At 37.7% G+C, this 24,513-nt stretch overlaps 1 protein-coding gene across 2 annotated transcripts in view; it reads left to right on the forward strand.

Annotated features, from left to right (window-relative positions):
* EPS8L2 (EPS8 signaling adaptor L2) overlaps positions 1-24,513 on the forward strand; it is a 96,624-nt gene that overhangs the window by 66,814 nt on the left and 5,297 nt on the right. For both annotated transcript variants that reach the window (XM_026706624.2, XM_087920927.1), the window contains 12 exons: positions 396-475; positions 843-969; positions 5,105-5,193; positions 8,541-8,615; positions 10,893-11,041; positions 12,894-13,020; positions 13,887-13,996; positions 15,722-15,833; positions 17,011-17,127; positions 18,297-18,432; positions 20,454-20,637; positions 23,430-23,562. In XM_026706624.2, coding sequence (XP_026562409.1) covers positions 396-475; positions 843-969; positions 5,105-5,193; positions 8,541-8,615; positions 10,893-11,041; positions 12,894-13,020; positions 13,887-13,996; positions 15,722-15,833; positions 17,011-17,127; positions 18,297-18,432; positions 20,454-20,637; positions 23,430-23,562 — 1,439 coding nt within the window. The remainder of the gene's footprint in view (positions 1-395; positions 476-842; positions 970-5,104; positions 5,194-8,540; positions 8,616-10,892; positions 11,042-12,893; positions 13,021-13,886; positions 13,997-15,721; positions 15,834-17,010; positions 17,128-18,296; positions 18,433-20,453; positions 20,638-23,429; positions 23,563-24,513) is intronic.

Raw genomic sequence — 24,513 nt, forward strand, 5'->3', positions numbered from 1 at the left:
GTCCTCCATTTACAACCACAACTGAGCCCAACATTTTTGTTGTTAAGTGAGACATTTGTTAAGTTAATTTTGCCCCATTTTATGACTTTTCTTGCCTCAGTTGTTAAGTGAATCTCTGCAGCTGATACTAACTTAAGTGAATCTGGCTTCCCCATTGATTTTGCTTGTCAGCAGGTTGCAAAAGGTGATCACATGGTCTTTGGACACAACCACGGTCATAAATATGAATCAGTTGCCAAACATTATAATTTTGATTACCGGAATGTTGGAAAGGTCATAACTGTGAAAAGCGGTCATAAGTCATTTTTTCAGCATCGTTGTAATTTTGAACTGTCACTAAAGGAACTGTTGTAAGCTGAGGACTAACCGTACTTTGCTTTTTGTGTTTTTGGCAGAGTACGATCGACGAAGTAGTAGCTCCCAGGATTCTGAGGAGTCTCGTGCAGCTTTAGCACAGAAGATTGAAAAAGAAACGGTTAGTGATAGTAAAATTTTTTTTTTTAGAGTTATATGGGAGGAGCTGAAGTAACCACTTGATGATAAAATCTATTTGTTGATTGTCCATGTGTTACCAAAAGAAACGTTTTTTTGAAATGCAAATAAGAACATAGCAGGGAAAGATGCCCTTGTTCAAGCATTTCTCTCCACCTGGTCTGGAGGCGGCTCACAATTTCCTAGTGGTGATTATTTAAAACAAAATGTACCTGCTGATCACATTGAATGCTCATGATTAAAGCGGCAATGAACATTTTGACTCTTAATCGGTGAGATGCATAGTAAGTTTGTGTGAGCATGATGGATGGCTTCTGGATCTTGGTTTTGTCTCTTTTGTGTGTTTGCAGCAAATACTGAATTGCACCCTCGATGACATTGAGCTCTTCGTGGCCAAGCTTCAAAAAGCAGCAGAAGCATTCAGGCAACTGAACCAAAGGAAGAAGGGAAAGAAGAACAAGAAGAAAGGACCAGCAGGTATCCACAGCTAAATCACTGGCTGTAGGAGCAACTGAATATAAGGCTCTTTAGAGGGTGCATATTGTTAGATTCAGGGAATTTTCCTCCTTCAAAAGGGAAAAAGAGAGCATCCTTAGTTTATGTCCAAAATGGGATGACACAGGTTTGGAAAAATGTACATGAGATAAAGGGATAATGGCCTATGGGACAGCCTTTCTATTTTGACTTAGCGCACCCTGTGCAGTTTTTTCTGCAATTTCCAGAAGGACTTGATCATATTTTTGTTCTGCTTAGGGGTGATTAATGATATAAGGGCTGCCTTTGTTGATTTGTTGGTTTGAAAAATTATATGACTGCCCAACTCTCTCATGGTGACTCTGGGTGGCTCACAGAGTACAAAACCCAATAAACACTCGTTTCCTGGTGACGACAATCAGATCAGCCACTTGAAGGGCTCCAAATCACTCTGGGTCTCCAAGCGTGTTGGTAGAACGTATCTTCAGGGCCTTGCAAAAAAATATCAAAATTGGGCCAAATTTATCTCTGGAGGGATAATGTTCCACAAGGAGGGAGCCACCAATGAGAAGGCTTTTCTTTTTGGCCCCTTAAACATCTCCTTAAGAGAGAGGACCCATAACAGATGTCAGTATTAGAGTAGGTGTGATTTTTATTGGCTTTGTGGCTTTGTTATTCTTTGAAATTTTTTCTTGTGGAGCTGGACAATGAATTATTTTACAAATAAGCAAATTGGCACACAGCCCAGGGGTTAGAAGCACTCAGCCAACCCGCAATTAATTCTCTCTTGCTTTGGTGGCCCTTGCAGTTTTTTATCAAAATAAACACAAATGTTTTTTCCTGAAAATTTCAGCTGAATGAAAATGAGATTTTGTGTTCATTTTATATATCATTACATGCACATCACGCAAGTGAAAGAAGCAGCAAATACCAATCTCAAGGATTCTTTCAAAAGCCACATTTGTTTTTTTAATGATGACCCCACTGCACCACATGATGTAGTTTATTATTATTAAGCCAGTTCTGTTAAGTGATGCCTGCTTTCATATACAGTGCATTTAGAAAGTATTCAGACCCACTTTGCTTTCATCATTTTTGTTATACTGCAGCCTGATTTTATAGTTGCTGAAATTCATTTTTCCCCTCATTAAACTACACTCAGTACATCATAATGACAAAGTGAAAACAGAAGTTTAAAAATGTCCGTAAATGTATTAAAAAGAAAAACTGAAATATCACATTGGCATAACTATTCAGACCCTTTGTAACAACACATGAAATATTGTAATGACGAGGCAGTCGAGTTGTTTGATCATAACAACTGAATCATGATTATCTTTACTGGAGTCTAGTCTTGCATTTATACACATTTTTAATTATCCACCATCATTGATTAACTTTGGTTACTCCTTAACTTTTGTTACTGTTTAGCATAGTAATCTATACAATTAATTATCTCTAGTTAAAGTCTAACATGTTTACTTCCTCTCTCTAATCCTCCTTTAGATTAGTGACTTTGTTTACCTGAGTTGTATTTGCTTGGAAACATTCTTTATCTGAGGTTTGCCATCTGAGATTGGAACATTCCTGCAATTACAACTCTACAATGAAATTTACCTCCAGTGCCCCCCATTTCTCTTGATCGTTGCTGACATGTTTCTACACCTTGACTGTAGTCGATCTGTGGTAAATTAAATTGATTGGACATGATTTGTAAAGGCACACACCTCTCTATAGAAGGTCTCACAGCTGACAAGACATACTGTAGCAGACCAAAAGCCATTAGGTCAAAGGAACTGCCTGTAGAGCTGAAAGACAGGATTATTGCAAGGCACAGACCTGTGGAAGGCTACAATAAAATTTCTGCTGCACTAAAGGTTCCTAAGAGCCCAGTGGCCTCCATAATTCTCAAATGGGAAAGGTTTGGCACAACCAGGACTCTTCTAAAAGCTGGTCACCCAGTGAAACTGAGCAATCGGGAGAAGGGCCTTACTAAGAGAGGTGACCAAGAACCTGATGATCACTCTGACTGACCTCCCGAGATCATGTATGGAGATGGGACAGAGGTCCAGAAGGGCAACCATCACTGCAGCTGTCCACTGATCTGGACTTTATGGCAAAAGGAAACCTCCCCTCAGTGCAAAACACATGAAAGCCTGCTTGGAGTTTGCAAAAAAGCACCTGAAGGACTCTCACACTGTAAGGAACGAGATTCTCTGGTTTCATGAAAACCAATATTGAATTGTTTTGCCTCAATTCCAAACATTATGTCTGGAGGAAACCAAGCACTGCTCATCACCTGCCCAATATCAACCCAGCAGTGAAGCATGGTGGTGGCAGCATCATATTGTGGAGGTGTTTTTCAGCAGCATGAACTGGGAGACTGGTCAGGATTGAGAGAAAGCTAAATGGAGCAAAGTACAGGGATATCCTCAATAAAAACCTGCTCTGCGTTGCTCAGGAACTCAGACAGGGTTGAAGGTTCACTTTCCAACATGACAACAATCCTGAGCACGCAGCCTAGATAACACAGGAGTGCCTGAGGGACAACTCTGTGAATGTTCTAGAGCAGGGGTGTCAAACTTGATTTCATTGAGGGTTGTGTTTGACCTCGGAGGGCCAGGGTGGGCGTAACCAGAGGGGCATGGCCATCATGATGTCACTTGTGTCGGGGGATTTCTCTGGTGGCCCAAGCACTCTGCCAGCAAAAATGGGCTCCCGAGCTCCATTTTTGCTGGCAGAGACACCATGGGCTGTCCTTCACTTTTTCCAGGGGGGCCACACGGGCCAAATCTAAGCATCCTGCAGGCCGGATCCAGCCCCTGGGCCTTGAGATTGACACCCCTGTCCTAGAGTGCTCCAGCCAGAGCCCTGACTTGAACCCTATTGAAGGAGGGACTGAAAATGGCTGTCCACCGATGGTCGCCATCTAACCTGACTGAGCTTGAGAAGATTTGCAAGGAAGAATGGCAGAAAATCCCCTAATCCTGGTGTGCAAAGTTTGTCACGTCATACCCCAAAACACTAAATGCTGTCATTGCTGCCAAAGGTGCTTGAACATAGTACTAAGTGAAGGATCTGAATACTTACACCAATTTCTTTTCTTTTTCATAAATTTATAGACATTTCTAAAATTCTGTTTTCACTTTGTCATTATGGGTTACTGAGTGTAGATTAGTGAGGAAAAAAATGAATTTCATCAACTAGAATTAGGCTGCAACATAACAAAATTGATGAAAGCGAAGGGGGTCTGAATACTTTCTGAATGCACTGTACGCTCTATTCCACCAGGCTTGAAGGATCCAGTTCAAATTCTGAACCAAGCCAGTTCTGAACCCCACTCCCCTCTTTCCTTGCTCCGTTTCTCTCTTCTTGTTCAAAACTAAAAGCCACTGGATGAAGATGAATAAGGGTCCTCTTTTCATTTCTAGCTCTTTCTTAGTCTTGACACCTCTCAGGTTTTGAGGTGGAGGATAGGAACATTGGCCATTCCCTGTCAGGATGGGGTCATTTTTTCCCACCATTGTGACGTGGGTTCAAGTTCAGTGATTCAACTCTTTTAATTAGGAATAAGCAAAAGCACATAGAGATGTAATAAAAAGCATCGCTAAAGACCTCCAATGTCTCCAATGAAAAAAACCCATCTCAACATGTCCCAAGAGACTGGGAAAATATTTAGTTTTGCCTATAAGGCCTTTGAGAACCAAGCAATCCCCAAACCCACAAAGCTCTGTTTCTGATCAGCTTGGAACATGAAGAAAAAATATACTAGTATTTTGATCACCACTGTTTATAGAGGTAGCTTTTACTTATGCTTTGAAAGGGATAGGTGGCTGTTTCTTTGTAAACTGTTTCAGCCTTTTCTCATATGGAGACTCTAAATATATTGAACTACAGATCCGGCCTTTAACAGATTGCAGAGCTACTGGCTGTCCCCACTGGCTGTGCTGGCTGTGGAATGATGGAAGTTACAATCCATTGCACTGAAAGGCATCCAGATTGGCAAGATTGGTATTTCAAACACTAAGTGCCCTCAAGGAATGTAGATTATTATGGTTCAGCATGTCACATTAATGTTTCTTTATGCACGGGAGTGTCAATTTATTTTTAAATGTGTTTATTATTTTTTGGTCTAAAGAGGGAGTTCTGACTCTGCGCGCAAAACCTCCACGTGAAATCGAGTTTCTTGACTGCTTTCAGAAAATCAAGCTGGCATTAAATCTTCTGGTAAGAAGCACAGGGTGTTGGATATAATTTTCTCTTATCTCAGTTAGATAGATAATGGCATAGTTCAGTGGTGGCTAACCTTTTTGGGCTCCTGTGCCAAAAATTGTGCGCACCCTTGCACTTGCTGTTTGCATGCCAGCACCCAGAAGGCAATGCATGTGCCCCCCCCGCACATGCATGCGCAATCCCCCCCGCCGTCCCCTTACCTGCACTGCGCCTTCCAGCCCGTTTGAGGCCTTTTTTGGCCTCCCAGAGGTTGATGAAAGCTTCTGCAGGCTTTGCAGGCCGAAAAAATGGGTCTGTTTCATCACTTCCAGTATTTCTGGAAATACAGGAAGTGATGAAACTGGCCTATTTTTTGGCCTGCAAAGGCTCTCCTCAAGCCTCTGGGAGGCCAAAAAAGGCCTCAAACAGGCCAAAAACCAGCTGTGAGGCGCGCACATGAGGCGCGCACGTGAGGTATGTTTGCCTGTGGCTCGCATGCCGGCACAAATGGCTCTGCGTGCCATGCGTGCCACAGGTTCGCTATCATCGGCATAGTTGTTTGATTCATGCTGTTATTGGAAATCAACCAAATATTATGCTTATATAGTCAAAGATTTGAGAATCTTAGTAGAAAGTAGTAAACAACTTTGCAAAATTGCAAAAAAAAAAAAAAAAGCACAAGGTGGTGTATTGCAGCTGACACTTTAAAAAGTCACAAACTCAAGCATTAGTTTTCCATTTCATAAGATGCATTGAGAATTAGCCACAGAGAGACACTGTATGTATATTACTACTGGAAAGTAGGAGCTGGAGAACAAACAATCAAAGTCAATATTAAAGGAAGATCCAAAAAAATATCCATTCACAAAGTATCAGCATATAGGACAAATACTCTTTTGCACTGGTAAATAGTGCAAAGCTTGTATACATGTTACATGTCATGTCATATAATGAAATCTCATTTCAGCTTCTACATTTGACTGTAATATAGAAGAAAAAATGTATCAATCCTTTCTAAAAAAAATTTCTTGACATTGTAATCTTGTTGTACATGAGGGGAAAAAAACAGAATAGGTTTCTCCTCCATAGCATTTGACTAAAAATGTACTGAGAGAGATAGAAACTGTACAACACCAAATAATATGTGCGCCATGTGCAAGATCATTACCCTTTTGGCAAATGTTGCACTATTGGCAAATCACACAGTTAATATGCTAGTTCAATACCTGTGCAGATCTTAAGGTAACCTTGCATGTGTGTCATATAAGATAAGATAAGATAAATTTATTGTCATTGTACTCAGAAACCTGAGAACAACGAAATAAGGTGCTCCTTCACAACATACAACTGAACAACACCAAAAGACATACAAATAACAATGTAAAACAAATTAAAACAAATAACACTTAAAAACTGTACAACCAGGATATATATATATGTTAAGACCACCAGATTCATAACTCTGCATTTAACCTGATCACAGCACTTGGGTAAAAGCTATATTTAAATCTACTTGTCCTGGCTTTCAGCACCCTATATCGTCTTCCTGATGGTAGGATCTCAAACAACGAGTGGCCTGGATGCAAAGGGTCTCTCAAGATCTTTTGTATCTTCCTTCTACATCCCATGTTATACAACTCCTCCAATGAGGGAAGAGGACATCCGCTGATCTTTTGTGCCCTTTTTATCACTCTTTGGAGTGCCCTTTTCTCCGCCTCTGTACAGCTCCTAAACCACACACAGAGGCAATAAGATAAAATGCTCTCTATAGAGCTTCGATAAAAGGCAACCAACAGACTCTCTGGCAGTTGTTGTGATCTTAAAAGTCTTAAAAAATACAGTCGTTGATGAGCCTTTTTTTCTAGGGCTAAAGTATTTGCCCCCCATGTTAGATCTTGTTTCAGGGTGATACCTAAAAACTTACATTCTGCCACCTGTTCTACCAAAACACCATCGATATGCAACGGCTGGATATCCGAACTGCTCTTAGAGATAGTGTGGTTCAAATTTACCTTCAGTCCTAGAAATTCTTCCTTCCTTGGCAAGCCCTGCCTGATAAGGATGTTATGTGGGAAAAGAAGGTGGGTGGAAGAGTGCTTTGTAAAGCGTCTTGCACTCTTGAAGGAAATAATCTCAAGTAGATGGGTAGGTAGACAAATGGATGATGGATACAACATCTGTTTTTTACTGTGTTGTGTTATTTGTTTATTTATTAATCAAACGCATAGGTACATATTACAACCTCAACTGAGCTCAACATTTCTATTGCTAAACAAGTTGTTAAATGAATTTTGTCCCATTTCATGTCTTTTCTTGCCACAGTTGTTCAGTGAATCACTGCGATTGTTAAACTGGTAACAGAATTGTTAAGTGAATCTGGCTTCCCCATTGACTTTACTTATCAGTAAGTCACAAAAGGTGACACATGACCCCTGGGACATTACAATATTCCTAAATATTGATGCCAAGCATCTGAATTTTGATCACATGACCATGTGGATACTGCAATGGTTGTAAGTGTGAAAAACGGTCATAAGTCACTTTTTTCAGTGCTGTTGTAACTTCTAACAGTCATTCAACAAATGGTTGTAAGTTGAGAACTACTTGTATATGGCCGCCCATCTTATAGAAAGTGACACACTGTGATTTACTACAATGTTACACTGATTCTTGCCAAATGAGAGAGGTGTCAAGGCTACACGAGCAGTTGCCAGACTGCTTCTATCTATCTATTAAGTCTTGTGAAAATAGCAGCAAGGTAGCCCATTATTTCCAGTATAACAAATAGATCTGTCCATCTCTCATATCAATACCAAGGAACAAAGCAACTCATAGGGTTTCCTTTGCAGTTTAGCTCCTTCAGGTGCTACATTGCTGAAGATTCAAGCTTTGGCTGCCCAGTGGACTGCAATCAATGCAGGTTGCTATAAAGCAAACCCATTATACAATTTAAATAAGCTTTTGCTAATTAAACAATATTTGATTAACCATACAACTGTATGTTCCTTATAAACCTCAAAAGAACTCTTCTGGATTAAGTGAGATCAAGTTAATCTTAGTCATTCCTGCAATAGTTGATCTAATGCCAAGAGGCCAACTGCCCACTTGATCATGGGAATAAGGTAAAGTCATAATACAGTCCTGTGACTTTGTACAAGAATCTGCATGTATGATTTATGTTATTTTAGAGAGAAATAATTTACACCATCTGGATTGAAATATGCTGGATATCTTCTTGGACATTTCTTGGAGTTGCTAAATGTTGCTAAATTTTTCCGTTTGCATTTTATTTTTGAACAGTTTTATAACATAATCGAATATAAAATATATTTAGATTTAACTTGTTTTTCTTCTCTCCTCAGGTCAAACTGAAAAAACATATTCAGAATCCAAGTGCTTCAGAATTAGTCCATTTCCTGTTTGGACCACTGGAACTGGTATAAATTACCTTCTCCTTTATTCAATAAATTTTAATCCAGCATTCCTCATCTAATGGCACCCAGATATGTTGACTTTTGATTCCCTGAATTTTAACCAGCCATGTTGCATGCAATTTCTGGGAGTAAGTTTGAGAAGGGTAACTAAATCAGCGATAGGCATGTTTTTCACACATATTACATTTTTCTAGCCTGTTTAAATATTCATCTATTCCAGGTTAGGGACTGATTTACAGTGTTCCCGAAGGAGTAACCTGGGAGTTTGAAAGGTCATAACAAGTTGAGAGGATTTACTTCAGTCTTCTCACAATATCTGAGTATAGAAGCAAGGCTGTCATATCCTAATAAGTCAACACATGTATGACTCTGGAGAGGCACGTGACTATTTGGTGCACCACCAAAAAAGCAAAGAAAACAAATTTATCTTTCTTAAAAGAAAAAATAAATATGTGGTAATTACAGAGATTTTTACAATTTCCAAAAAGGTAGTTGTATTAGTCTTTTCCAGCAAAAGTAGGACTCTTACAATACAATACAAGACTCTTACAAGAGTCGTGGTGGCCCAGTGGTCAGAATGCAGTATTGAAGGCTAACTCTGCCGACTGCCAGCAGTTTGATACTGACTGGCTCAAGGTTGACTCAGCCTTACATCCTTCTGAGGCCAGTAAAATGAGGACCCAAATTGTTGGGAGCAATATGCTGACTCGGTAAACCACTTAGAGAGGGCTGATAAGCACTGTGAAGTAGTGCATAAATCTAAGTACTAAGCCTAAATGCTATTGCTGTCTTAAAGCACAACATGAATTGTTGCGAAACTTTTGGGGGATCACAATCCAGTCATAGACATTCATTACTAACTGCAATGATGGAAAAATAACAAGACATAGTAGTCAAGCCCTGTAATAGGAAGATAGTCTGGGGTAAATACAAAATCTTGATAACTATACAGTGCGTTGAATTTCCCAGCCTCCTTTATACTGGGTTCTTTTTAAGGTAGAATCCTTTTGAATGGTTGAAAAATGGCTTTGAATAACTCAGATTTCTCTCCACCTAAATTTAAGCTGCCATTTATGGGATAAGCTATCAACTGACGCCCCCTCTATCTCTTTATGCACCCTTTCCAGCCTTTCCATAATCTCTCACAGATGTGATTCCACAATACAACCATGCGGCAACACAATCCCTCCTTTAATTGTGCCCCCAGTACATAAGCAACAGAGTTTGAGTTGTGATGGCAGAATACACCTTTGGATACTTGCTCCCCACTGTTCTCTTTTGCAGACACACATGAACCCCTCTCCATCCAACCCTTATGCAACAATAATAGCATTTAACGTTCTTCGTAGTTAATTTTTCAAACATTGATAAGCCTAACATTAGTCATTCCGTAATTGGAACTTTTGATCTTGGGCTCTTAGCTGGTACAGAGTTATATAGAAAATTAAATGACCATACTTTTGAATGATAAAACTGAGTAAAATTGGAACCGCACCTGAAATGTGTTTATTATTAAAGTGGCTTAAAACTTCACTTCACTTCCCTTATCTGAATCTCTGCTATTGCCCTCAATGGCAACATTCTTAACATCACACCTTTTCTGGAGGATCAAGATGGCACCAACCCATTCTCTTGATTAGCATAGTGCATTTTGCACTCAATTGTGTCTGTACTGCAAATATGGACTTTAGAAAAGTAAACTTGCTGTGAACATCCAGTAAACAGTATATTAACTCCTATTTATCACCCAAGTACTATTTAAAAGAATACCTTGGCATGGCACCAACCTGGAAGTGAAAGGCCATGACTAAGCTTTGATTTCCAGATATTTTCCTAATCCAGCAGTTTAAGTACAGGTAGTCCTCGATTTACAACCATTTATTCAAAGTTACAATGCCACTGAAAAAAGTGACTTATGACTGTTTTTCACCCTTATGGCTACTGTAGCATCTGCATGGTCACACGATCAAAATTTGGATACCTGGCCACTGGCATTTATTTATGACAGTTTCCCACTTTTGCAACCTTCCAACAAGCAAAGTCAATGGGGAATCCAGATTCATTTAACAACTGTGTTACTAACTTAACAACTGCAGTGATTCACTTAACATCTGTGGTCATCAAATGGGGAAAAATTCACTTAGCAATGGACATTTTGGGCTCAATTGTGGTCATAAGTCAAGAACTACCTGAAAAGGCCTAAAGATTGATATCTCCCAATGCTTTAACCATAAAAGATTTCTGGAAATTCTCATTTGTGATTTCTTGTTTGTAATCCAGATTGTTAACAGCAGTGGAGGCCCTGAATTTGCAGGGTCTGTTGTCAGTCCACTTCTTTCAAAGGATACTACAGATTTTCTAAAAGGGCATCTAACACCAAAGGAAATGGCATTGTGGGAATCCTTAGGAGGCACCTGGACAAGATCAAGGTATGTAAATAAAGCAGAAGAGGAACCCAAAGAAGGATTCTTCCAGACTAATGTTATGATTGAAAACAATAAAAGCAACAGCAAATACAAACTATTAAAAATACAAGCAGTAAAATGCAAAAAGAAAAGAAGTGTGAAAAAAAAGAAAACAAAGATTAACTTCGCCCTTTATCCCAGCAACTAAAGGCAATTTTAATAGTTTATTCCATCTCTAAATATATAATTTCTCTTCACTCCGTAGCACATCTTGTAAATAAAAACCAAGATCCAAATGCTTTGTCAATTGTTCTTTGTTAACAAAAGTCCAGTAAGGGAACCAGATACAACTATTTTTTCTCTTTTAGCTTTGATTGAATAAACTAATTTTGTAAACCTTCCCTGAGTTTTTTAAGAATCTCATTTTTAGTCCTTTCGAAGAGTCCCAGAGCTAGTTTTTTATTCATGTTGGAGCCACAATTCTTTCAGAACTTTAACAGATTTTATTTTTTGTGTATTCAATAAATAACATTCATCCTTTTGTTTGTTCCCCTCCCAACAGAATCTTACAAGACCTTAATAGAGTTCTTTTGTATATATACTAATAAAAATTATTGAAGTCTATTTCCTGGTTCAAAAGTTGTATATCTACTTTAGGGAACATTTGTCAGTGTTATTTGTCAGTTCCATTTGCACGTCCATATCTTTCTCTATATCCTTCTTGTTTTTTTTATCACAACTAACATAAGTCCCCTTCAGTATAATTTCAAAATTATCCATTGCAACTTGTTCTTGTTCTCTAGCATCATTGCAACATGCTATGTCTTTCTTGTTAAGTTTACCTATTTTATCAAAGTTTGACAGAAATGTTCCAATATTCAAAATATTCTGTGGACCCTTAATCCATTATTAACTCCATATTCTAAATACCCTTTTACTGCATAATTGAAAATTGTTTATGTATTTATTTTTATTTATCTAATTTATATGGCCAACAATCTCACAAGCAAATTTGGGTTGCATACAACAAAACTAAAATCACATTTATATTAAGGAGAAGGAGATTCATCCAATGAATACAACTAAAATACAACTTGCTGATCCAGAGGGTTTTAATCAATCCAGTATAATAAAAAAATAATATATCCAAAAAGTGATTAGGAAATGAGGCTCAATTAAGCTTAGTTTCCATAGGAAGTTCGTTATGAGGGTGAGTTTGATGGAACCCTGACTTGTAGGTATTCAATTCATAAGCTGACTGCAAAACAATAGTTTATATGGTCTACTTACAAGGAGTGGTTGTCCACAGTCATGTGGATAATCTCAACAACCTCTCCTTCCTCCAGAAATTTTGCCACCTGAATCCTGCATCCACCTGTGATTCTCCTTGCGAATATGGCCCTGTTACTAGCAGGACATCAGATTGCCATGGTGGTCACAGGAAGTCTCATGTCTTCCTTGGCTGAAGTTGGTGAAAGGCAAAATTCCCTAAAATGCTATCTGAACAGAAATAAAGTAGACTGAAGGCAAGAATTTCCCTGATTTAAAAAGTGAGGCCCTTAGCAATGAAGCAAACCTTAACTTTTCTTCCTTGCTAGTGCCTCTCCTCTTGAATTTAAAACCATAGAGACCCAAAAAACACTTGTGAACCACAGCCAGGAAGTGGGGTGGTTATCCATGTTGTGAGCAATGGTTGTTTTGTCTCTAGCTTTGTAAGGTCATTGGTAGCATTTGTATGTGAGCTAAGCAGTCCGAATGCTGGTGTTCCAAAAAGATGCTCAGCTTTGAGGACTAGTAATTATAGTCTGAAATGGGAAAAGGCTGCGTATGTTCTTGCTGCCTAGAAAATAAACTTATTTTTAATATCTGTTCCAAGAGCCGAATGGCCAAGAGATGCCAACATCCCAAGATATGTTCCAAAGTTTCACAATGGATGGGAGCCACCCCTGGAAATCTTTCGTGGGGCTCCATGGGAAATTGATATTGGCCATTTGCAAGAAGAGGTACTTTCTAGATCCCCTTTTCCTTCCTTCCTCCCTCCCTCCCTCCCTCCCTTTTAGCTGTTTATTCAAATTGTGAATGTTGTTGTTCAAGTAGATAAATCTATGAAGGGTTCATTTAAAAAAAAATAAAATTGAATTGATCATTCAGGGCATGTTGAACATTTTTAATACTTAGCTAACTTGCAGCAATCTAGCTAAGCACTCCCTAGGCTCATCCATGTGATTTATTTGCACTGTTCCAGAATCAATCTGCATCTTTGTGTTCTCGTGTCATTGTTGTGTATAGCAACTGAGCTGATTTATTTGTGACTTGCCAAACAAACCAGGAAAAAAACTCCTCTTTTTGTTTCCAGCAGTGAAATTCTCAAAACTTTATGAGTCTCTGCTTTCCTGCTGTTGGAAATCTTACCTCATTTCACCTCCCAATGGCTGGGCTTCAGCTAACGTAGCATTCTATTCTCCCACCTATAAAAGGGAAAGATAACTAACCTTCTTTAAAATAATCACTTAGATATTTCTGTATGTGACCAAATGCAAGTTACCTTGATCATCATACCACTTTAAAAGGAAGAGTTGATTTGCATTGTTTTGATCCAAGAGCTTCTTCAGTACTGATTGGATAATATAAACCTTTCCATTCCTTCCATTCCCCACTATCCTGTCAGAGTTTAAGAAGCTTCTTGGATGAGAAGCAAAACATCTTCAAAGAAAAAAACAAGAAAGTCCAGTTGCCTCCTGAAAAAAGCACCTTTGGGACACCTTTCATATTATGATTTTGATTGATAAAAATGAGGAACTTTCTTTGGGACGTGCACATTTCCTTTATTAATAATATTCTGGTCTCTTTCTTCTCCTCTCCTTGGAAGCTGTCATCATCCAATGGGTGTCTCAATCGCCACTTGAAGCCAGTCCAGACTTCAGACCAAAAGCAAGCAGTAGATGCCTTTGCTCAGCATGTTACTCAACATGTAAATAGGTATTTCCCTTTCATTGTTTCATTTGTGGGATGAAAAAATGTGAGCAGCTGATGTCACATCATTCTGGGTATCTGCCTTTTCACAAGTAACACAACTTTAGGTTGACAGGCCAAGCTGATGATGCTAGGGTAAAAACTACTGTACACACGACTTGATTTAGTATTTGATATAAATAAAGTGAATTTAATCTGATTACCATACTCTTTGTGTATTGAATAGTTTTCTCTTTCTGTCATGTGATACCATTCAATGGTAATCGTGTTGGGACTCTATATGAAGTTTGTGGCTAATATTTTGAATAATTGCAGCCTCTCTGGAACCTCAGATTGTACACCCAACCTTAAAGGACATATTGTGGGGCTTAACTATGTAATTGTGGAAGGATGAAATAATAGTCCTCAAGTGTTTTATTTTCCTTTATTTTTTTAACTGAAGACATGAAGCAAGACAAAAAAGAGTTTTAAAAAGAGTTTTAAAAAAGGCAAAGAAACCAGAGAAAATAATAAAAATAGAAAGAAAGAGGGAGAGAGAATGAGAAAGAAAAGGAAGGAAGGAAGGATGTTCAGAATATCAGTATATGTGTGATCTTAAAATCTTAAATAGGCTTAAATATCCATGTTTAGTACTATATCTAAAATGACATTCATACGGATGAAGAAAAAATACTAACAATAATATTGTTAATATAAATCAGGGGTCTTCGAACTTGACAGCTTTAAGACTGTGGACGTCAACTCCCAGAATCAGTCATGTTAGCTAAGGAATTCTGGGAATTGAAGTCCACAAGTCTTAAACTTGCCAAGTTTGAAGACTCTTGATATAAATGAATACATGATGACTAAACCCTTCACAGTAGGGTTCATGAGTGATTCAGAGTAATTCGGAATATTTTTGAACAGATTTCAATGCCAATGATCCAATGAAAGCATTCTCCTAGTTCCACCATTCTTTCCGGTGACTCATTCTGTTTACACCAGCTTAAATATCGTTCTCCTTTTCTTATTTGTGCTGCTCTATGTTTCTCTTGTTGGGAGCCACTTCTGGAAAAGATTACTACCTTTTCTCCTGGTAAAATGATGTTCCCTGCATTGGTTTCAAACCTCATGGAAGCTAATGTTTTCTCTTTTATCTATTCCAATGTAATACAAGCAGGAAAACAGGGAGTCCAGCTGCTGTCTTCTAATTGTTAACTCTGTTCTTTTATACACTTGTATGCTGCCAAATTTCATTTCAACTCCGGGAAGAATTGGGGTTGCAGTTATTGTCTTATGATGTCTTGTCAGAGGTCTGGCTTGCTTACCTTAAGAAAAGTATTTTGTAATATGAATTAAACTATGTTCTGAAGGATTATTGCTTTAATTACTTTTACAGGCAGACTTCATTATTATTTTGTTTTGTTGATATAATGTGTAATTTAATTTTTTGCAGGAACTGTAGCACATCAGCTAAAGAAAGCTGGAAAAAATGTACTGGTGTATCATTTAATTTTTAAATTAGGCCATGACTTATTCTGATTAGTAATGGAAGCCTGTGATAATGCCATTATATATTTCTTGCAAAAAAATAAAAATAAGAAGATATTAGCATCATCTTCAACTAGGCAGTTTGGTTAACATTTGAATTAAATTCTGACTAGAGGATTGTTAATTGACAAACATGCTACCAACATTTTTTTTGCCACAGTAGACTAACCTGACTCTTTTCAAACATTATCTTTCTTGCAGGAATTTTGAGGCACAAGGTATAGCTCAGTCAAAGAGATATGCCAAAATTCTTTATGATTTCACTGCTCGAAATGCAACTGAACTGTCAGTGCTGAAAGATGAAATTCTAGAGGTAAAAGAATGAATCCAAGTTCCTTGCAAATAACTGGAAAGGGAAGTGGGAGGCGGGCATGATCACATGAGCTTTAAATGGATCCTTCAATCCTCCACATACAATATTCCATATGAGATTTTTCAGGGCAGGTAAGAGAGAGAAGGAAACCTGCACTTTAATACTCTGTAGCACTAACTGGTTTATGATGGAGAAAGCACCTATGGGGGGGTCTGTGACAATTCTCCATAGCCAGCTCGCCATGGCAACTTGTCATGGCCAACTTGCCACAACCAACTCGCTGTGGGACAAGATTTACACTAATATCAGAGAAATAGTGGAATAGAATCATTAAAGGAAGGATGCAAAATGAGGGACAGAATGAAAAGTGAATGGCAAAAATTAAAATACTTTTTAATTTATTTTAAATAATTAAATAGAATTGTTAAATTGTCCCACAGCAAGTTGTCGTGCAGCGAGTTGGCCCTGGTGAGTTGGCCATGGCAAGTTGTCCCATTTCGCTATTAAGCTTTCGAGCTCACTAGTCATTCTTAAAGCTGAATGGGCAGGAAGCACTGAACATTGGGGAAACTAGGTTAAAAAGCAAATAAGATGGGATTTCACTTATTTGCTAGTAAGTTTTTTGTGTAAATTATTTGGAAGTGATAACATATTCTCAGGGAGGAAAAAAACATTCCAGAGTATTTACAGAAGAGAAATAACTATGTGCTCAAGAATGTAAAGAATTATTGGTAGTCCTCGAATTACACCGAGAATTTCCATTGCTAAGTAAGGCGGATGCTAAGTGTTATGATTTATGCCTGATTTTATGATTTTTTTTTGCCATGGTTGTTAAGTGCATAACTGCAGTTAAGTGAATCATATGGTTGTTAAGCAAATCCAGCCTTCCCCCATTGATTTTGTTTGTCAGAAGCCAGCTGGGGAGGTCACAAATGATGATCACATGATTCTGCAAACATCATAAATGCCAAGTTTGTGACTCTGGAGACCCTACAATAGTTGTAAGTGTGAGGACATAATCCTAAGTCACTTTTTTCAGTGCTGTTGTAACTTCAAACATTCGCTAATTAACAGTTGTTAAGTCAAGGACTATGTGTAAGGTAAAGATTCCAGAGGGAGAACCTAGAATAGAACATAATCTTTTGTAGCAGATAAATTGATTTTTTTTTATTCACAGGTGTTGGAAGATAACAAGCAATGGTGGAAGCTGAAAAACCGAAGTGGACAGGCTGGTTATGTTCCATATAATATCTTAGATCTGGTGACTCTGGAGGATTTTGCAGCAATGGAGCAGGTCAAATTTACAGTAGTTCTTAAATTAGATATCGTATTTCTTTAAATTAGACACAAAATTGCATGGGTGACTTTGATAGATATGCTTCCCTAAATGATTCCGGCTATTAATTTTTCTTAACTACAAGGAAGTCATGTTTTAGTCACACACACATGCACACACTCTGCTTTAAATTTCTCTTTCTTTAATAATTCTTCCTTTATTAAAACAACAGTGGAAATGGCAATAATATGTGTCTTCATCCCTCCATTTCTTCTCAAAGCAATCCTGTGAGTAGAGTAGGCAAAAGTATTCATTGACCCTAAATTGACCTTCTAACCTTCATGTCTGAGTGAAGATTTAAATGCAATATTTTTGCACCACATTATTCAATTCCTGGTGAATGTATGAACAATCACTTGCCACATTCTTTACAAAAGTAGTTTTAAAGGATAAAAAAATTCCTAAAGAATTAGGGTGTTACCTGGGCATACACAAAAAAAGTTTCATGCAATAAAGATGCAGACTGTTTTTTTAATTGTTTTTATTATACATTTTCATTTATTATTCATCACGTTTCCATTTCTGCAACGCCAGTGTACCAAATCTCATATAAGTGTACATACACCCTGATTGTAACAATTTTTCTCATAATTATACAATGTAATTTCTTTTGAATATACATATTATTTTACATCATAATTATAACCATTATTCTCATAGTTATACCATATAGTCTTCGCCTCTAGTCACTCTATAGACTATAATGATGCAGACTATTAATTCATTAAATAAATGAATCATATTACTCTTCTCACAAATACTGAAAGAAGTATTCATTTATGTGGAGGACTTTCATGATAACATTTCCTTAGAGAATCAAAGTCTCTGTTCTGTTATCCACAGAGATATCTGCCTATATAGATAGATATTATTGTCCATCATAATGGTCCAGCATATCAGCATCTCAGCTAAATGCCAGTAAAAGCAGATGTCCTAAGCAGCTGAAGGTTGAAATTATCTCATAATAACATCAGAACAATGGTAGGAATTTTGTAAGTGGACAATAAATCAAGGATTTACCTCAGTTAAATGGTTATACTTTCTTATCAAGCAATAAGGAATGAAGGATAATAGAAATATGATTTTACACTGAATAATCACAAAAACAATCATTGGACATTTTGCAGAGTAATCAGAAATACCGAGACTTGAGTCCACGAGCATCTGGATCTTCCAGCCCCTCCCATAAGTTACCTCCTAGTTATGCTGGCGACAAATGGGGAAGTGAAATGGCAGCCCACAGTTCTTCAGAAGCCAAAGGACGTAAGTATCTATGCAATCTAAACCAATGTATTTAATATATTAAAAGAAAGGTGCATTATTAATACTGGCCAAAATTTTCAGATCTTTCAACTCAGATCAGTTGAAAAGTCAGTACCAAGAACCTTTGAACTAAGAATTAATCTTAAATGTGTAATTGGGTTACAATATGCAAGTTTAAAAAAGGCATTATCATCAGGGGTGGGATTCAAATTTTTAACAACTGGTTCTGTGGGCATGGCTTAGGTGGTGGGCATGGCTTGGTGGTCATGTGACTGGGTGGACATGATTTGGTGGTCATGTTATTGGCTGGGCATGGCCAACTCAATATCATTCACATCAAGGCACGCGTCTCCTCTCCTGGCCTCTCATGACTGTGGGGATGATGCAACAGTCATAAGTGTGAAAAATGGTCACAAGTCACTTTTTTCAGTGCCACTGTAATTTTGAATGGTCACTCCACACAAGCAAAGCACCAGCAAAGGAGGGGAAAAAAACTCCAGAGACGTTCCTGAGACAGGAAATCTAGTCCTGCCAAGAATGTAATAAGGTTTAACGGAGAGTCAGTTTCTGTAAGCAACACCAGAATGTTTCCTTCCTGGTTTCCTTACAGGATTAGGCCAGTAATTTATTCTAACAACTGGTTCTCCGAACTGCTTAGAATGTTAACAACCGGTTCTAGCGAATAAGTGCAAATTGGTAGAATCCCACCCCTGATTATCATACTTTTATAGAAATTAAATTATGTATTGGAAGTTTTGACCCTTTTGTAATTGTTTCAAGAAGGCAAATGTAACTCTATAAATAATAAAGCTATCTCAAGAAGCCATCTCAATCTCAAATCTGCCTTGAAATGATCTCATAGCATTTCACTGGTGGACAATCCTTGTAATACTCTTGGTATTATCTTTTGCTTTAAATTATCCTTACATTGTAGTTGCTTGTCCCCAAGGTAGGTAGGAGTGTTCATCTGTTTCTCTCTCATATTTTAATGTTTTCAATAGTAGGCTTGCAAATTTAATGCATCTGGAATACAATTCAATGTATTGCATGTCTACTTGGAAATATATTCCAATTATTTTGAAGGCTTACTCCCAAATAAATAAGTATAAAATAAGATTTCAATTTGATGGTTTTTAGATTCAGTGGTTGAGAATTAACCTTAAAGGCTTTGGGGGAAATGCAACTTGCATGGAAGAGACTTAAGAGCACACTTCTCTTTGGAAGAAAATGTTGAGCTTTGCCCGCAACTTACAACCACAACTGAGCCTCAAATTCATTGTTGCTAAGTGAGACAGTTGTTAAGGAAGTTTTCCCCATTTTACGACCTTTCTTGCCACAGTTATCAAGGGAATCAGTGCAGTTGCTAAGTCGGGTGTTAAATGAATCTGGCTCCCCATTGACTTTGCTGATCAGAAAGTCGCAGAAAGTGATCATGTGCCCCTGGGACAGTGACACCGACATAAATACATACAAGTTGTCCAGAGTTTGAATGTTGATCAAATGACCCTGACTATGGTAATAATAGCAATAGCACTTAGACTTATATACTGCTTCACAGTGCTTTACAGGCCTCTCTAAGTGCTTTACAGAGCCAGCATATTGCCCCCAACAATCTGGGTCCTCATTTTACCAAATTCGGAAGGATGGAAGGCTGAGTCAATCTTGAGCCTGGTGGGATTTGAACTGCCAAATTGCAGCAGCCGGCAGCCAGCAGAAGTAGCCTGCCTGCAGTACTGCACTCTAACCACTGCACCACCTCAACTCATAAGAGTGAAAAACAATCATATAAGTCACTTTTTTTAGTGCTGTTGTAACTGTGCACAGTTACTAAAAGAATGGTTGTAAGTTGAAGACTACCTGTAGCTGGAGATGGACATCTTTAAGTGTGCATTTATATGTAGCTTAAATACAATCAAATAATTGATGAAGAGACTTTTTGCAACAAAAAATTGCTTTAAAAGATTGATAGGCCTGATGTCTGTTCTGAACTTGCATAATTTTTCCTCCGTTTTTTTTTTTAGAATTGATCCATCACATGGACGAGGTCAATGATGAATTGCTGAAAAAGATCACAAATATCAAAATCCAGCAACCTCAAAGGAATTTTAAAGTAGAGAAGACCCAGCAGGTTCATGTTCCCTTAACCTTTGAATCCAATGCTATGGAAGTCAGAGTGTGGCTAGAAGCAAATTCATTCAGCAAAGCGTAAGTGGCTCTTCTTTTTTTATGCCTCCCCAGATGTTTTCTTTTTTATTTCTCGCAATTCTCCCTTCCCTTCCCTCCAACTGTAAGCTAAGGATAGTGGAAGTAAGTCTAATGCAACCATAGGGCAATAGATTCATTTTTGTTTCAGATAATGTAAAATGATTGGGATAGCAGGATAAAAAAAAGTTAATTGTTAATTGTTTCTTAACTATTAGGTTTCTTGCAGAATAGGGAACAGGAGAAAATGCACAAAAACATCTTCAACATTCCATATTATACGTCCCTCAAATCTTTGTCAACTTTTGATACAAAATTTAAACGATCAAAATTTAAATATTGTCTACATTTTTAACAGGGTCAGTTAAGTGCCACAGCAATGAGTCAGCATCCTCTCAGATTCTTTAAAATCAGGAGGTGGTGAAGGAAAAGAGAGAAAAAATATCCCCCAAATTATGATGGTTTGTCACAAGATATTAGATTACTCTTAGCATCACCCTGGGATGAAACTGATTGAGTCCCCAATAAATCTCAGCTGTCAGTAAGATCTTGCCTTCGGGTGACACAAGGATGTACTGTTATGCCCAGAAAATAGAAAAGTTTGCACATGTTCTGATCTGACCGTTTATTGTAGTTGGTGCTAATAATGATATTGTAGAATTGGATTTTGGATCTGTTCTTCTCATAGAGCAGCTTGGCTGTCTTAATTCACAGGAGAAGCACATTTCATTTGTACACGCTAGGCAATAGTTTCAAAATCTAAGGGACTGGTTTGGACAAAACTCAAAATCACTTTTTCGTGCAGCTATTGATAAAAATAGGTTCACCAACATTATTGCCAACTAACATACATATACTATATTAATCAGTGCTTAAAGATTACCCTCCTGAGGAAAAAGTTAAGGAATAATTGTAAAGAAACATCTGCAGATGCAAATCAAGTTTCTTTTTAATAAACTTTGTTACTGCTGCTGGGCACATCTTCTTCAATTTCAAAGGAACTTTCTTCTGTAAAGGGCATTATATAAATATACTTTTGATTTAGAATAGCCAAAATAATCTCTACTTACATTTGGATGTTCTACTGATTAGGGCAGGATTTCCAGCAAATCATAATGTAAAAACTATCTGCGGATCACTTTGTTTTATTGTGCTTAGTTCTATTCTAGCTAAAAAGGAGAATGGTGTTCTGTTATCCCCATAACCACTCCTAGATTAAAGCTTACATAACTATATGACAGTGATGACTAGGTCTTTGAGTAGTTTGTCCACTACTTATGTATGTCAGTAAAGCTTCTGTTATACTTGCTCAGAATAGCATTGGAGGAAGAGGCAAAAACAGCCTGATCCGAAAAGGTTTAAAAAATGTAGAATGGAATAGAATAGAATTATTTATTGGTCAAGTGTGATTGGACACAAAGAATTTGTCTTGGTCATAAGCTCATAAAAGAAAAGATACATTCGTCAAGAGTCAAGAATCATAAGGTACAACACTTAATAATAGTCATAGGGTACAATAAGCAATCAAATCATACTAGGAAACAGTCAATAAAAATTGTTAGGATACAAGCGACAGAGTTACAGTCATACAGTCACAAGTGGGAAGGATGGGTGATAAGGAGTGATGAGAAGATTAATTGTAATGGTAATAATAATGCAGACTTTGTAGATAGTTAGACAGTGTTGAGGGAATTATTTGTTTAGTAGAGTGATGGCGTTCAGGAAAAAACTGTCCTTGTGTCTAGTTGTTCTGGTGTGCAGTGCTTTATAGTGTCATTAGTTTAGGTCCAGGATGTGATGGGTCTGTAAATAATTTCATAGCCCTCTTTTTGACTCATGCAATATACAGGTCCTTAATTGAAGGTAGGTGGGTAGTAATTGTTTTTCTGCAGTCCTAATTACTCTCTGAAGTCTGTGTCTGTCATGTTGGGTTGCACAACCAAACTGGACAGTTATAGAAGTGCAGATAACAGACTCAATAATTCCTCTGTAGAACTGGATCAGCAGCTCCTTGGGCAGTTTGAGCTTTCTGAGTTGGCACGGAAAGAATATTTTTTGTTGTGCTTTTTTGATGACATTTTTGATGTTAGGTGTCCATTTTAGGTCTTGTGATATGATAGAACCTAGAAATTTGAAGATCTCTACTGTTGATACTGTGTTGCCTAGTATTGTAAGAGATGGTAGTATGGGAGGGTTTCTCCTAAAGTCTACCACCATTTCTACGGTTTTGAGTGTGTTCAGTTCCAGATTGTTCCGGTTACACTACAAGGCAAGTTGTACAACCTCCCATCTGTATGCGGATTTGTTGTTGTCTCGAATGAGACCAATCACTGTTGTATCATCTGCAAACTTCAGTATTTCAACAGATGGATCATTTGAGATGCAGTCATTGGTATATAAGGAGAAGTGGAGAAAGCACACAGCCTTGGGGGAGGGGCCCCCTGTGCTAATTATGCAGGTATCAGATGTGATTCTGCCTAGCTTCACCTGCTGCTTCCTGTCTGTTAGGAAGCTGTATTACTGTAATTTAGTTTTAGTTTAGTTCAGTTCAGTTCAGTTCATTTTTAAGAAACTGGTCCATTTTTCAAATTTCTTACACTTCATGAAGACTGAATGCAGACTTTTGTCAGAGATGAGATCAGGGCATCCTTTTAGAAACCTTTGGAGCAGATGTCAAGGATACAGAACTAATTACAATCTTCTGTAAATTTAGGAGAAACTATTTGACCTATGAAAAGTGTCAAGTGCCTTGTACATCTTTAAATAGTGTTTTTTCTCCTTAATATGTTGTTTAGAACTGTGGATCATCTTGGCATACTAACAGGAGCACAGCTTTTCTCCTTAAACAAAGAAGAATTGAAAAAAGTATGTGGAGAAGAAGGTGCCCGGGTATTTAGCAAAATCACAGTACAAAAGTCTATTCTAGAGGTAAGGTTCTTAAAATAGCAACTCTTTGATGATCACATCCAAAATTTAAATGATGGGTAGTGAGTCTAGTGACATTGTAGCAAAGTTCCTAATCGTTTAAGACTGTTAATACTTTGAGGGCAACCGCAAAATCCTGGGAAGATGCTGATGCTTTAAAGCATTGTAGATAAACTAGCAGACTTTGTTGCTGTGCTAATAAGCTAGTTCAGTAGTTCTCAACTTGTGGGTTTACGATGTCATCACAGAGGAGTCTGAGAAGGTTTGAAGAAATGTTATGATTTAAATCTCGAGTTAAATCTTGGGGGTCCATTGGCCACAAAAGGTATTTAAAGGGGGTAATATTTAAGAACTGAATATAACTTCCAGATAAAATGCATTTTTATAGGGTTAGTAAAAGTAATTTAACAAAAATCCCTAAATTTTATTCTGGTTCCCGCCCCCCTTTTAACTTTAGGCCTTTTGTCTATGCCATTTTGAAAGCAGCTCTGGACCTTTGTGATCCTATGATCTCAGCAATGTTCAATGGCAAAGACAATTATTCCCAGATCAGATGGATTGTGTTTAAAACCATAGTCATTTTCTCCAAATTAATTGTTACACACCACTATTCCTGCAAAATTAATGGCTTTAACATTAATCAGATGAGAGGATTTGGATATCTTAAGTGTCTCTTTCCAAGCCTTGATAACCTTGAACAAATAAGGAAGGGCTAACCTGCCCCCAGCCCCAAAAGTTTTCAAATACCATCCTCCATTTTGCGATTATGAAGATAATAAGTATGTTTAGTGCCATTAAACGTTTCAGTGCAAAAGTCATTAATCACCTGATATATGATGCATGGATGTTACCGTAGTATTTTGTAGCAGCTCTATGAAGATAATTCAATTCAAATTTATAAGGGTTTTGCTTCAAGTAACTCATCTTACTCCCTGTTGATACTGGAATTTGAGC

The sequence above is a fragment of the Pseudonaja textilis genome, chromosome 1 (genome assembly GCF_049901715.1).
Source record: "Pseudonaja textilis isolate UNSWEBS1 chromosome 1, rPseTex1.2, whole genome shotgun sequence".
In the NCBI taxonomy this organism is placed as follows: Eukaryota; Metazoa; Chordata; class Lepidosauria; order Squamata; family Elapidae; genus Pseudonaja; species Pseudonaja textilis.